The following is a 14,545-nucleotide window of genomic DNA, read 5'->3' on the forward strand; positions in this document are numbered from 1 at the left end:
CCCTAGTCTAGCAGGTCAATGGAAATGGGCGGATAGTGTGGTTGCAGCAGAGGGAGCCTAGCGTTCTGTTCATTCTCCCTTCGGTATGTGCCGGCCGTCAGATCCACATGCTGAGTAGTCAGCAGCATGTCCCTCTCTCAGAAAGACGGTCATACCTTTTCATAATGTTGATCTTTTATTCAAAAACATTTTTGGTGAGTTTGTGGATTGATACGAAAACTGAATTTGATTTTAAATTGTTGATAGGTTGTAGCTGATTGCTCCCTGTAACAACACATTGTTTTGGTTGGAAACAGTAGGAAATCTGAGGCTTTTTAGATTGTTTTCATTTTGACCTCAACAAAGCAGCTTATTGAAACCGGACAGGACTAAGATGGCCAATGCACTGGAAGAACTACAGTACCTATTGAAAGTCTGCACACCTCTTGCACAGTCTTCAAATTATTATTATTTTCTACCAATGTACATAATTTACACCACATTTACAAAGTGAAATAAATGATCAAAGTGCCTTGGGTGGTGGGAGTGGCAATTTGCATGGTCGGCGCAGCAACATTTTAGAGGCCCCCATCTTGACGATGTAGAGATGTTTCCGTTTTTAAGCTTATATCCTGCAATTCTACACAGTTTGCTTTTCAGCTGAGAAAAAATGTTGCACTTTTAAAGCTGATTTTCCTTGGGTTCTACATATTCTGGCATGGAGCTGAGAGAAATGTTATGTTCTGTGTTTTGCCATGGCTAATACTGTCTTTTTAGTTTTTTGCTCAAACATAATAATAACACAATAAATACTGTTAAATTCATTCTTTTTGGAATTTAATTCTCATTGACTGTCTAGCTTTTATTTTGGTGATTTGTTCTCAAATATTATATTATGAAAAAAAATATATAGGCACATTCTTTCCTACTTTATGTCTGGGTTTAGCTGTTTAAGTTGAGTGTGTTTCAATCCCAACTTTCTTTTTTTCTTTCACTGTTTGGATTTAGGCATCCTGAAAAAACACTTAGGCAACCTGCCCAAGGATTTAAATTGAAGAAAAATCCATCCACTCCAAATTACCCGCCTGTAGGACAAAGTGAAAAGAACTTAAGCCTGTGTTAAAAAAATGATAATTTTAAAAGCCATTCCAAATCCACTGCAACAAGGCTGTTAAGTAATACTGCAAGACATGGCAAAGAAATGTAAAAACCTACAAGCTTGGGCTACATCCAATACCACACAACACAATGAAACCCTGTGTATTGTTGTGGCAGCATCATGTTATGGGTACTGTATGCTTGTCACCAGCAGGGATTGGGGATTTTGTCAGGGGTCAAAATAAATATGAAAGGAGCAAAGCCCAGGTACAAAGTTAGAGGAAAACCCCCTCAGTCTTTTGAAAAGTTAACCCACGATAGAGATGTATTTTTAGCAGGACAATTACATTATTTTCAATGCGATCAGCAGAATGGATTTTCCAAAAAGTGTTGAGGTTTGAATATTGCTGTCCATCAATGATTGGAAACTCAGTAAAACAAATTCACTGAGCTTGAGCAATTTTGGCAAAAACAATGGATAAATATTGCCCTAAGAGTTGTGCAAAGTTAGTAGAATATTATTTAAAATTATTCATAGCCGTAATGGATACAGATGGTGCTTCCATCAAGTATTGTGCTAAGTCTGGGGTGTGAAGACATGCAATATTTTTTCAGGGATTGCAGGACTTCTTTTAACCCTAATTTAAAAAATATATATTTTTATGCTTATTTGCAACATTTTGGTAGGCTATTTCTCTAATTAGATACATGCAGCTTCTGTCATTACTGCCCTAGAAGATTAAATAAACTAATGCTCATCAGAATAATGTAATAAATCTAGTTGACATTGACATCGGTAAAATGCTCTTTCATCTCTGCTTCTCTCTTGCAGCAGGCATTTGGGGACTGGGGAGAAAATGCAATAACCCCCAAAAAATGCGAAAGCTCTAACGTGCAAAATTTCCAAATGACATCGGATTGACCGGTATAAGGAAATTTTACTAGCAGTGAAAACGACCCAACGTGTTCCTGATAAGATTTCAGTTTGGCTTGGATTGCATACTTTGTGGTTAACATACTATCACCTTTTGACAGCTGATAAAGATAGAATCTTTACAGACGGTCCCTAAACATACATTCATTCTCTCAATCATATTTCTCATCTCCTTTTCCTAAGTAAAAATGTCCATTTGGTGTATAATTTTACTGCAAGAAATGCTTAATCCTGCAGAAGTTCATATTATATTAGACTGTGTAAGAGGATATAGACCTAGAGAGAGTCCAGATTTCAGTTAGGCTATTACATTTAACCCATCTGAACAGTAGACTGCAGTTTCCTTGACGTGCCATATTTGAAGTCACCTTCTTGTGACTCTCGAATGGTGACTAACCATCATCACATAACAACTGACCGGCACTGCTATCATTTGCTTTTACCACTTCACCAAATATTTCCCAAACATGACTTTTCTAGCCCTCCTTCTCTTTATTTTCAACTCTCAATTTTGCAGCCAATCTCTTATTGAATTACACTCTGGCATTGCCTATTTTGCATCTGTGGATCGAAGTTGACTTGTTCTGCCCGTTCTCAAAAGCATTTGGTGATTGCCGTGTAGGCTATTTGGCGTGTGAACAGTTAGTCCCTAATGCAGGCTTATGTAAATTGCAGATAGACTAAAATAATGAAAAGAAAAACCTTAATGTAGCCTATAGATATAAATTGCACAATGATACTTTTTTGATATATTTTTTAACAGTATTGTTTTCTTTGTTCAACCCACCCGCCCTTCATCCACACATTATTTCATGACCCTAAACCTGGCTGCCCAGCGGATAAGATCACGGGGACTGTGGGGTATGAGTCAACCCACGCATCACATGTTTGTTGACACTGAGTCAGGGAGAAGACTACTTGGTTAATGATGGGATGATGACATTCAGCAGTTTTGTTTCAAGTGGGCGTGAACTGCTGGATGCAGTAAGAGAATGCCTGGGTTATGTTCCAAATGGCACCCTATTCCCTACATAGTGGACTGCTTTTGACCAGAGGGTCAAAAGTAGTGCACTACATAGAGAATATGGGTTCCCCAGGTTTGTTTGTCATTATTCCTGCAGCACACACTAGACTACTGCAACACAATTTCCCCTGCCATGACCCCTCAAAAGAGCGAAGATGGTTCACGGGAATAAAAAATGTGCTGTATTTGGATATCGATTAGCGATTGTCAAGGATGCACAGAAATTCCAAAATGTGTGTTTTTAGTTCAGATTATTTGTTTGAAATATGTGTTCTATAGGCTGTGAGCTTCATAAGCTGTTTATTGATTCAATATTTAGTGAGAATCACAACATAGGGTACAAAATCTATTGTAGCTCTTAAAGGTGCTGTAGCCTACCTAGGCTGTACAATGTTCAATTACAGCATTATTTATTCTGCAGTTATTCTATTGCTATTCTGTTACCAGTCAAATGTACATGTTAATAGTACAGTCGTGACCAAAAGTTGAAAACAAATATATACATTTTCACAAAGTTTGCTGCATCAGTGTCTTTAGATATTTTTGTCAGATTTTACTATGGAATACTAAAGTATAATTACAAGCATATCACAAGTGTCAAAGGCTTTTATTGACAATTGCATGAAGTTGATGCAAAGAGTCAATATTTGCAGTGTTGACCCTTTTTCAAGACCTCTGCAATCCTTCCTGGCATGCTGTCAATTAACTTCACATCCTGACTGATGGCAGCCCATTCTTGCATAATCAACGCTTGGAGTTTGTCAGAATTTGTGGGGTTTTGTTTGTCCACCCGCCTCTTGAGGATTGACCACAGGTTCTCAATGGAATTAAGGTCTGAGGAGTTTCCTGGCCATGGACCCAAAATATTGATGTTTTGTTCCCCGAGCCACTTTTGCCTTATGGCAAGGTGCTCCATCATGCTGGAAAAGGCATTGTTCGTCACCAAACTGTTCCTGGATGGTTGGGAGAAGTTGCTCTCGGAGGACATGTTGGTAACATTCTTTAATCATGGCCGTGTTCTTAGGCAAAAATTGTGAGTGAGCCCGCTCCCTTGGCTGAGAAGCAACCCCACACATGAATGGTCTCAGGATGCTTTACTGTTGGCATGACACAGGACTGATGGTAGCGCTCACCTTGTCTTCTCCTGACAAGCTTTTTTCCGGTTGCCCCAAACAATCGGAAAGGGGATTCATTAGAGAAAATTACTTTACCCCAGTCCTCAGCAGCCCAATCCCTGTACCTTTTGCAGAATGTCTGTCCCTGATGTTTTTCCTGGAGAGAAGTGGCTTCTTTGCTGCCCTTCTTGACACCAGGCCGTTTTCCAAAAGTCTTTGCCTCAGATGCACTCTCACCTGCCTGCTGCCATTCCTGAGCAATCTCTGTACTGGTGGAGCCCCGATCCCACAGCTGAATCAACTTTAGACGGTCCTGGCGTTTGCTGGACTTTCTTGGGCGCCCTGAAGCCTTCTTCACAACAATTGAACAGCTCTCCTTGAAGTTCTTGATGATTTGATAAATTAACAATATCCTTGCCTGTGGAGCCCTTTTTGTACAAAGCAATGATGACTGCACGTGTTTCCTTGCAGGTAACCATGATTGACAGAGGAAGAACAATGATTCCAAGCACCACCCTCCTTTTGAAGCTTCCAGTCTGTTATTCGAACTCAATCAGCATGACAGAGTGATCTCCAGCCTTGTCCTCGTCAACACTCTCACCTGTGTTAACGACAGAATCACTGACATGATGTCAGCTGGTCCTTTTGTGGCAGGGCTGAAATGCAGTGGAAATATTTTTGGGGGATTCCGTTCCTTTGCATGGCAAAGAGGGATTTTGCAATTAATTTAAATTCATCTGATCACTCTTCATAACATTCTGGAGTATATGCAAATTGCCATCATACAAACTGAGGCGGCAGACGTTGTGAAAAACCTTTGGCCACAACTGTATATTCTGATTACAATTATCATGTCCCATTTTATTAGCTTCCAAAATGTAAGTAGATATATCTAGCTGTCCAATAACACATTCTGATTGAATGGCTTGTCCTGCACTTTGTAAAAACCTGCATGTTGGAAAAAGATCTTGGTTCCTTGCTATGTTTAGAAATGTTTAATACAATGAGGACTCGGTCCACAAAAATAAGAGTTGAGTCTTCATTCAAAGGCACCGGCAGTTTTGAATACAAAGAGAAATTAGTTATTTAGCTTCTTTTTTTTTTTCTCTCTCCCCCAAGAGTTCAGAGATCAGTTATTTAAAGAGTACTATATGTCAAAATACCCTTCGATGCTTCACATGACTGAGTCAGGGGTAGAACATAGGCTTCCGCCCCAAATTGCACCCTATTCCTTATAGTTCACTACCTTTGATCATGGGGCTCTGGTCAAGAGGAGTGAACTATATCGGGACTATGGTGCCATTGGATGCACCCATGCTCTTGATTCTCCATTCTGTTGATCCATTCTTTTAGCACCCATGCTCTTCTAATCCATTAAGTTTCATGTCCATTTGTCCTGATGCCTCACGCCTGTTTCTCTCTGCAGCTGTCATGTATGTGATGGGAGCCCTGGGTCCAGCTGCTGGATACCTGCTAGGAGGAGTCCTCATCGGCTTCTACGTAGACCCCAAGACTGTGGTCAACATAGATCAGAGTGACCCTCGCTTTATTGGCAACTGGTAATGTTCCAGACTTTTCACTGATTATGTTAAATTATGAGATTAAATAAAGACATTAGCCATTTCCATATTTGGTTGCCATATGTAAATACAATTGGATATATTAGAAATGTACATGTTAGCTTGTCAAATGGTGTCTGACTTTGAAATGCATATTACTATTGTAGTGTTCCATGGTGTGTTTAATGTGGGGTTTGTATGTTGTGGGAATGTGCTATTGAACTCAGTGCAGATAATAGGATATATTGTCTTAGATACACAGTAGCTGTACATAATAAATACTGTACATTACACTGAACATACATTTAATTTTGTAACTAATATAGGGCCCTGCTCTCTCAGGTGGAGCGGATTCCTGCTCTGTTCTGTCGCTATGCTGCTGGTCATCTTCCCCATGTTCACCTTCCCCAAAAAGTTGCCTCCCAGAAACAAAAAGAAGAAGAAGAGGAAAAAGATCAGCCTGGACAACGTGTCCAGTGATGATGAGATCACCAAGGAGAAGACCAACAGCAAGAGCCAGACGGTTACATCGTCCATGGGCTTTGGGAAAGACATCAAAGGTATGCTATACAGAAAGCAGATGCGTTCCAAATGGCACCCAATTCTCTGCGTCAGGGCTGTTCTGCCTGGTCTGAAACACTGTTTTCATCCTCTCCTTCTAATCAGGGGCTAATTCAGACCTGGGACACCAGGTGAGTGCAATTAACTACCAGGTAGAAACAAAGTGTTTCAGCCATCCAGGACCAGAATTGAACAGCCCTATGTGCCCTTGTCAAATGAAGTGCACTATATATAGCTAGGCTAGGGTGCAATTTGGGGCGCTCACTGAGGCTATTATTAGAAGCAGGGTTATCTTAATGACTCTTGCCTCTCATACTATTACTGATGATAGTCTATCAGCACTCGGCATGGTTTGTTGCTGCCACAGACTGCTATATACAGCTATATAATATATATAGCTAGAGCTGAACTGCTGTCACACAAACATTTTTATTACACAATAATCAAAGCTCATCGCCACTTTTTTTTAATGTTCTAATAAAGTCCACTTCATTAAGCTCCTACTGTATGGTGTTTCATACTAATCTGGGCAGGTGAAATGTAGTTCCTTTTGGTGATGCGTAATCTGAATAGGAAGTGCATTACATTATACATAATCCTTTGTCTTCCTGGTGAGCAGATGTGCCCTAGGATAACTACATAATATAATTGGTCCTTCAGCCTTTGAGTCTGTCTGTGATGCTCATTTAGCTAACATGCTGTGTTCTTTCTTTATATTTCTCAAACTTTCTCACTACCTCTCTTTCTCTCCCTCCCTGTCCCTGTGTAGAGCTGCCTAAGGCTGCAGTGAGGATCCTGAGTAATGTCACCTTCCTGTTTGTGAGCCTGTCCTACACTGCAGAGAGCGCCATCGTCACCGCCTTCATCACCTTCATACCAAAGTTCATAGAGTCGCAATTCGGCATCCCAGCGTCCAGCGCTAGTATCTACACAGGTAAAGGCGCTCCCCTAGCATCTGCACAGGTAAAGGCGCCCCCCTAGCATCTGCACAGGTAAAGGCGCCCCCCTAGCATCTGCACAGGTAAAGGCGCCCCCCCTAGCATCTGCACAGGTAAAGGCGCCCCCCTAGCATCTGCACAGGTAAAGGCGCCCCCCTAGCAGCTGCACAGGTAAAGGCGCCCCCCTAGCAGCTGCACAGGTAAAGGCGCCCCCCTAGCAGCTGCACAGGTAAAGGCGCCCCCCTAGCAGCTGCACAGGTAAAGGCGCCCCTCTAACATCCCTCTAACTGTATCCAATTTAACTGTTCACCTGTACTAGAGTTGCACTCTGAAGCGCATAGCTTGGAATACAGGTCTGTTGTATCTAAATGACCTCTAGCTTCACCACATAGATCAATTAGAAGTCCGAGCCTTCCCATTCCTCACAAGCACCTCAGTCTGGGACTCACACTCACACTCACTACTTGACCATGTACCTGATGCCCCCTTTATTTGAGGGGGTGTCTTAAAGCTCCCTCACCACTCCCCTAGAAAGGAGTATCTACTCTGTCATGTGTACTTTGGATGGTGTGTTTGGAATTGAACAGAAGGCCGAAGTAAATTCTGTTGTAGAATTGTATACGTGTAAATGTGAAACAGATTGCCGTGATCTAATCTTTCCGTTCTAGAGAACACCATTGACCATCTTTCTTATGCTGGCCCAGGTGTGATCATCGTGCCCAGTGCTGGGGTGGGGATAGTCCTGGGCGGCTACATCATTAAGAAGCTGAAGTTGGGAGCCAGAGAGTCGGCCAAGCTGGCCATGATCTGTAGTGGGGTCTCTCTGCTCTGCTTCTCTACTCTGTTCATAGTGGGATGTGAGAGCATCAACCTGGGAGGCATCAACATTCCATACACCACCGGGTAAGATGCAGACCGTCCTCCTTTCTTTCCTTCACTCAATATCCCTCCTTGAATCTTTTGATTCTTTCTCTGCAAACATTCCAGCCTCCAAAAACCAATATCAAAGAATGAAGCAATGTGAGGATTTTTTGTTTGTTTGTACACTCAGCAGTGTGCCGGCATTTGTGGTGAAGGTCATGATAAAGGCAGAAGGCCCCTGTGGCTGTCACCAGACTGAACAACTTTGATGCATGAAACTGTTATCTAGAATTTGAGGCTGATCGATATGTGATTTTTGGATCCGGTACTGATTTTAGGAAGATAAGTCACTGATTACCGATATCTGCCGATTTTATATAGTTTTTTTAGAGGTGGAATAAAAGACAGACAAATTGACACATTGTGCTCAAAAGGATTAACAAGATACTCTAAATTATGATGATTTCTTAGATTTATTTAAGAACATTTTATTTGTGGTTTAACATGAATAAACTATATATCCTCTATAAATACAACCCTTGTTTAGTTTACCTTCTTGGGGACCATGTAAAAATGTGTATATCGATGGAAGTGGATAAAGAAGTATGCAAAAGTGTTTGTGCTAAACTACCACAAGGGGTATCTGACTGACGAATTCAACTTTGTCTCAAGGTAAATCTGAAACTACACCGTTCACAAATAAGCATTGAAATGCAGTAGCATGCCATTCAAAAAGGCACCACTAGGTGTCAGCATTTGTCTTGAGTAGATTTACTACAGCGTTTACAACAGTCGAAGGTCATGTAAACAAACACTTGATGACACCTCTGTGGTTATGACAAGCACAAGCTTGTCTTACAGAAAGCACATATACATTACACTGTTATTCAATATAAAATATATTGGCTAGATTTCAACTTCAAATTGCATGTGCCGATGACAGAAAACGTTTATGCAGCCAAATGCTTGTCGCACTGGTTTTAGTCACACCTTCTAATTTAGCTAGCTAACATTAGCTTCTTAGATCTGCGCCAACTGTCTTGCTGTTTGCAGATTGTATATTTCAGGAAAAACTAACCAAATAAGCCCACGAGATAACATAATGGGGCCCAGAAAGTAACAGCATAGATATGTATTACTAACCCAAGATGCTGTACTTCAGCTGTATTGTTTAGTGGGAGAAAATTAGGCATAGAGGGCAGAACAAGCAAGGATGTGGGCAAAGTCAAGCATGAGCTAACGAGACCCGATTTGGCGTGTTGTAGAGTGTCTTTGCATTTTTCCATAAGGGAATGCCATTGTTCTTTTTACTTTGGTAAAGCGTTATGTTCGTAACAGATTCTAGTTTTGGGAACTGAGAAATGTATTGATTTGTTTCACTGATTGCGAAAATGAGCATAATGTCGGCCCTGTTTCATGTAGTTCCATCCTCTCCTGCTACTGGACTTCCACTACAGTGTTCTTTTTGTATCAAGGACGAGTGTTCACTTTGGCACCAGTTCAGTGTTAGCTTAGCTTGCTAGCTTGCAACATGTGCCAACTACCTTCCTGGCTCGCTTACATGAACTAAGTGAGAATGTGCTGAGGACAGGCCTGCTTGCTTGGTGACGTATACATTTAGATTATTTACTTATTCAAATCCGCTGGCTGTGGCAAGCTGCTCATACTCAAACCACCATGCCTCGTCTCTCTCACATTGTGACCTAGATCTGAATGATGTTCAATGAGCAGCTGGTAGAGCGCCCTCTTCAGGCAAACAGTTAACATTAAAAAAAATGACCGCAGATTAGTTTATTATATGCATATAATACCCACACTTTATCTGTTGAATAAAGATTGACACAAATATCTCAATGAAAGGCTAGTATCAGACGATTTTAATATCCGTGAACCGATTTATCGGTGGGGCTCGATCTAGAAGGGAAATCTTTTCTGCAGTCCTGGGGACTTGTCTCCTCTCTTATGTCCAGCCACTGTGCATCCCAAATGCCACCCTATTCCCATTTAGTGCACTACTTTTGACTAAGACCCATTTGTTCCTGATCCAATTGATTTGTTCATCCCTCCCTGATACAACAATTGCAGATACAGTGGGGCAAAAAAGTATTTAGACAGCCACCAATTGTGCAAGTTCTCCCACTTAAAAAGATGAGGCCTGTAATTTTCATCATAAGTACACTTCAATTATGACAGACAAAATGAGGGGGGAAAAATCAAGAAAATCACATTGTAGGATTTTTAATGAATTAATTTGCAAATTATGATGGAAAATAAGTATTTGGTCAAGAACAAAAGTTTCTCAATACTTTGTTATATACCCTTTGTTGGCAATGACAGTGATCAAACGTTTTCTGTAAGTCTTCACAAGGTTTTCACACACTGTTGCTGGTATTTTGGCCCATTCCTCCATGCAGATCTCCTCTCGAGCAGTGATGTTTTGGGGCTGTTGCTGGTTAACACGGACTTTCAACTCCCTCCAAAGATTTTCTATCGGGTTGAGATCTGGAGACTGGCTAGGCCACTCCAGGACCTTGAAATGCTTCTTACGAAGCCACTCCTTCGTTGCCCGGGCGGTGTGTTTGGGATCATTGTCATGCTGAAAGACCCAGCCACGTTTCATCTTCAATGCCCTTGCTGATGGAAGGAGGTTTTCACTCAATCTCACGATACATGGCCCCATTCATTCTTTCCATTACACGGATCAGTCGTCCTGGTCCCTTTGCAGAAAAACAGCCCCAAAGCATGATGTTTCCACCCCCATGCTTCACAGTAGGTATGGTGTTCTTTGGATGCAACTCAGCATTCTTTGTCCTCCAAACATGATGAGTTGAGTTTTTACCAAAAAGTTCTATTTTGGTTTCAACTGACCATATGACATTCTCCCAATCTTCTTCTGGTTCATCCAAATGCTCTCTAGCAAACTTCAGACGGGCCTGGACATGTACTGGCTTAAGCAGGGGGACACGTCTGGCAATGCAGGATTTGAGTCCCTGGCGGCGTAGTGTGTTACTGATGGTAGGCTTTGTTACTTTGTTCCCAGCTCTCTGCAGGTCATTCACTAGGTCCCCCCTGTGTGGTTCTGGGATTTTTGCTCACCGTTCTTGTGATCATTTTGACCCCACGGGGTGAGATCTTGCGTGGAGCCCCAGATTGAGGGATATTATCAGTGGTCTTGTATGTCTTCCATTTCCTAATAATTGCTCCCACAGTTGATTTCTTCAAACCAAGCTGCTTATCTATTGCATATTCAGTCTTCCCAGCCTGGTGCAGGTCTACAATTTTGTTTCTGGTGGCCTTTGACAGCTCTTTGGTCTTGGCCATAGTGGAATTTGGAGTGTGACTGTTTGAGGTTGTGGACAGGTGTTTTATACAAGTTCAAACAGGTGCCAATAATACAGCTAACGAGTGGAGGACAGAGGAGCCTCTTAAAGAAGTTGTTACAGGTCTGTGTGAGCCAGAAATCTTGCTTGTTTGTAGGTGACCAAATACTTATTTTTCCACCATAATTTGCAAATAAATTCATAAAAAAATCCTACAATGTGATTTTCTGGATTTTATTTCTTCTCATTTTGTCTGTCATAGTTGAAGTGTACCTATGATGAAAATTACAGGCCTCATCTTTTTTAAGTGGGAGAACTTGCACAATTGGTGACTGACTAAATACTTTTTTGCCCCACTGTATAAGTGCCCTTGTTCTGGGAAATGTCAGTGTAAATGTGCCGATTTGAATAGCAGCACGGTAAGATATATTCTGACTTAATATTATGTTTAATCAGTCTTCGGATAAAGCTGTGATGGACATTTTCCTCTAAGGGTATTTTGGTCTCTTCATCCCTCTCCCTTTCTCGATCTCCCTCTTCCTATACTCTCCCCCTTCATCTCCCTCTCCTTCCCTATACTGTCTCTATAAATAATATATCTCTCTCCCTCTCCTCAGTCCTACTCTGACCATGACCCATCGTAACCTGACTGGAGGGTGTAACGTGAACTGTGGCTGTAAGATCCATGAGTATGCGCCGGTCTGTGGTTCTGATGGCATCACGTACTTTAACCCCTGCCTGGCAGGCTGTAGCAGTGTGGGCAACGACAGCAAAGGAGTGAGTCACGACAGTAGGGTTGCAAAATGTTAACTTAATGGTAACCAGGTTTTCCTGGATTTCCTACTTATTCCCTTCCAGAAATATTCCAAATAGGATTTCTGAGAATTTGGGGAAAGTTACACAACTTTGCAACCTAAAGCTAACCCTAAGGGCTCAGACACATCAATAGTGTTTGCTGGCCAAGAGTACTTAGCACCTCTGAACGTAGTTTGCAAACCAAGTGCTCACCGATTTTACGCGTGGAATCTAGTGAAAAATGACGGCAGTGAGATGTCCACAACGGGTGGTCCCTAAAACACAGTGAGATGTCCACAACGGGTGGTCCCTAAAACACAGTGAGATGTCCACAACGGGTGGTCCCTAAAACACAGTGAGATGTCCACAACGGGTGGTCCCTAAAACACAGTGAGATGTCCACAACGGGTGGTCCCTAAAACACAGTGAGCTGAACGATCGGCAGATCAACATTCGGAGTTATATGTGTGTGTGAGAGCATTAAAGCTAAGGCCAGGAGTTCTTCTTGGCCATCGTGACCAGGAAAAACTACACTGTTAGGCCCTAGTTATAGCTAACTGCTAACTGTCACGAACCGGCTCGAAGTTCGTAAACAAAAGGGAGACAACATGGAGACGAGGAATAACAAAATATATTTATTAAATAAAGTAAACTAAATACAATGTGTGTGTAATCGGTAATCTGTAGTGAAAGTGAGTTTTTGCATGCATAAATGTGATAATGCGGGGTGTTGAAAGGTGCCAAAACAAACAGGTGTTCCATGTTGCTGACAACCCTCCCGGCTCCGCCCTCCGGCATAAGGAAAACAAGAGCAATACAGCAGACAGAGTGGGAGGGTTGTCACACTAACTGTTAATAGAACAAATATTCGTGAAGCATCTATTTACAGTGTACAGCCCACATTGGTAGTACTTGAATAACACTATCCTAGTAGTACGCACAGTTGCTCCCTCGACGTTCACATCTATAGTACAATAAGATGAGCTGAGTGTGATGCTTTGTGTCCCTCCCTTTCTCAGATCCGGAACTACGCAGACTGTGCGTGTGTCCAGAGCAGACAGGTCATCACCCCCTCCTCCAACGGCCAGGGCAACCAGCTGCAGCTGGTCATCGTCAAGACCTACCTGAATGAGAACGGCTACGCAGTGTCTGGGAAATGTGACCGCACCTGCAGCACACTCATCCCCTTCCTCATCTTCCTCTTCATCGTCACACTCATCACCGCCTGCGCTCAGCCCTCCGCCATTATCGTCACTCTCAGGTATAGACCAAAAGAAAGCACACTTGCAGTGCATTCGGATAGTATTCAGACCCATTCACTTTTTCCACATTTTGTTACGTTACAGCCTTATTCTAAAATTGATTTAAATACATTTTGTTCCTCAGCAATCTACACACAATACTCCATAATGACAAAGCAAAAATATAACAACAACATAACTTATTTACATAAGTATTCAGACCCTCTGAAATTGAGCTCAGGTGCATCATGTTTCCATTGATCATCCGTGAGATGTTTCTACAACTTTATTGAAGTCCGCCTGTGGTAAATTAAATTGATTGGACATGATTTGGAAAGGCACACACCTGTCTATATAAATTCCCACAGTTGACGGTGCATGTCAGAGCAAAAACCAAGCCATGAGGTCAAAGGAATTATCCATAGCGCTCCAGGACAGGATTATGTCGAGGCGCAGATCTGGGGAAGGTTAACAAAAAATGTCTGCAGCATTGAAGGTCCCCAAGAACAGAGTAGCCTCCATCATTCTTAAATGGAAGAAGTTTGGAACCACCAAGACTCTTCCTAGACCTGGCCGCCCGGCCATACTGAGCAATCGAGGAAGAAGGGCCTTGTTCATGGAGGTGATCAACAACCCGATGATCACTCTGACAGAGTTCCTCTTTTGGAGATGGGAGAACCTACCATCTCTGAAGTCCTTCACCAATCAGACAGAAGCCACTCTTCAGTAAAAGGCCACGACAGCCCGCTTGGAGTTTGCCAAAAGGCACCCAAAGGACTCTCATACCATGAGAAACGAGATTCTCTGGGGACTATTGCATCCATTTTAGAAGGCTGTAACTTAACAAAATGTGGAAAAGGTCAAGGGGTCTAATTACTGTCTGGTTGCACTGTATAGACGCACCTATTTTGTAAGGGTTGAGGTATGGACCCATCCCGGTACAAAACAAAATACACAAACAAGAAGTTGTGTGAAGTAGTAGTTGTATTGTGAGCACTCTTCTCTTCACGGTTTCAACCCTTTTTTTCTCTCTAGGTCAGTAGAAGAGCAGGAGAGACCCTTTGCACTTGGGGTGCAGTTTGTTCTCCTCAGGACCCTTGGTGAGGGATGCAGCTTGGCT

The 14,545-nt window shown here is 42.1% G+C and overlaps 1 protein-coding gene across 2 annotated transcripts in view; it reads left to right on the forward strand.

The window, feature by feature from the left end:
- Positions 1 to 14,545, forward strand: part of LOC135558660 (solute carrier organic anion transporter family member 5A1-like) — a 34,446-nt gene that overhangs the window by 14,348 nt on the left and 5,553 nt on the right. For both annotated transcript variants that reach the window (XM_064992668.1, XM_064992669.1), the window contains exons 3-9: positions 5,577 to 5,709; positions 6,052 to 6,269; positions 7,040 to 7,204; positions 7,913 to 8,111; positions 12,007 to 12,166; positions 13,204 to 13,445; positions 14,461 to 14,525. In XM_064992668.1, the coding sequence (XP_064848740.1) occupies positions 5,577 to 5,709; positions 6,052 to 6,269; positions 7,040 to 7,204; positions 7,913 to 8,111; positions 12,007 to 12,166; positions 13,204 to 13,445; positions 14,461 to 14,525 (1,182 nt within the window). The remainder of the gene's footprint in view (positions 1 to 5,576; positions 5,710 to 6,051; positions 6,270 to 7,039; positions 7,205 to 7,912; positions 8,112 to 12,006; positions 12,167 to 13,203; positions 13,446 to 14,460; positions 14,526 to 14,545) is intronic.

The sequence above is a fragment of the Oncorhynchus masou genome, chromosome 17 (genome assembly GCF_036934945.1).
Source record: "Oncorhynchus masou masou isolate Uvic2021 chromosome 17, UVic_Omas_1.1, whole genome shotgun sequence".
Taxonomy (NCBI): domain Eukaryota; kingdom Metazoa; phylum Chordata; class Actinopteri; order Salmoniformes; family Salmonidae; genus Oncorhynchus; species Oncorhynchus masou.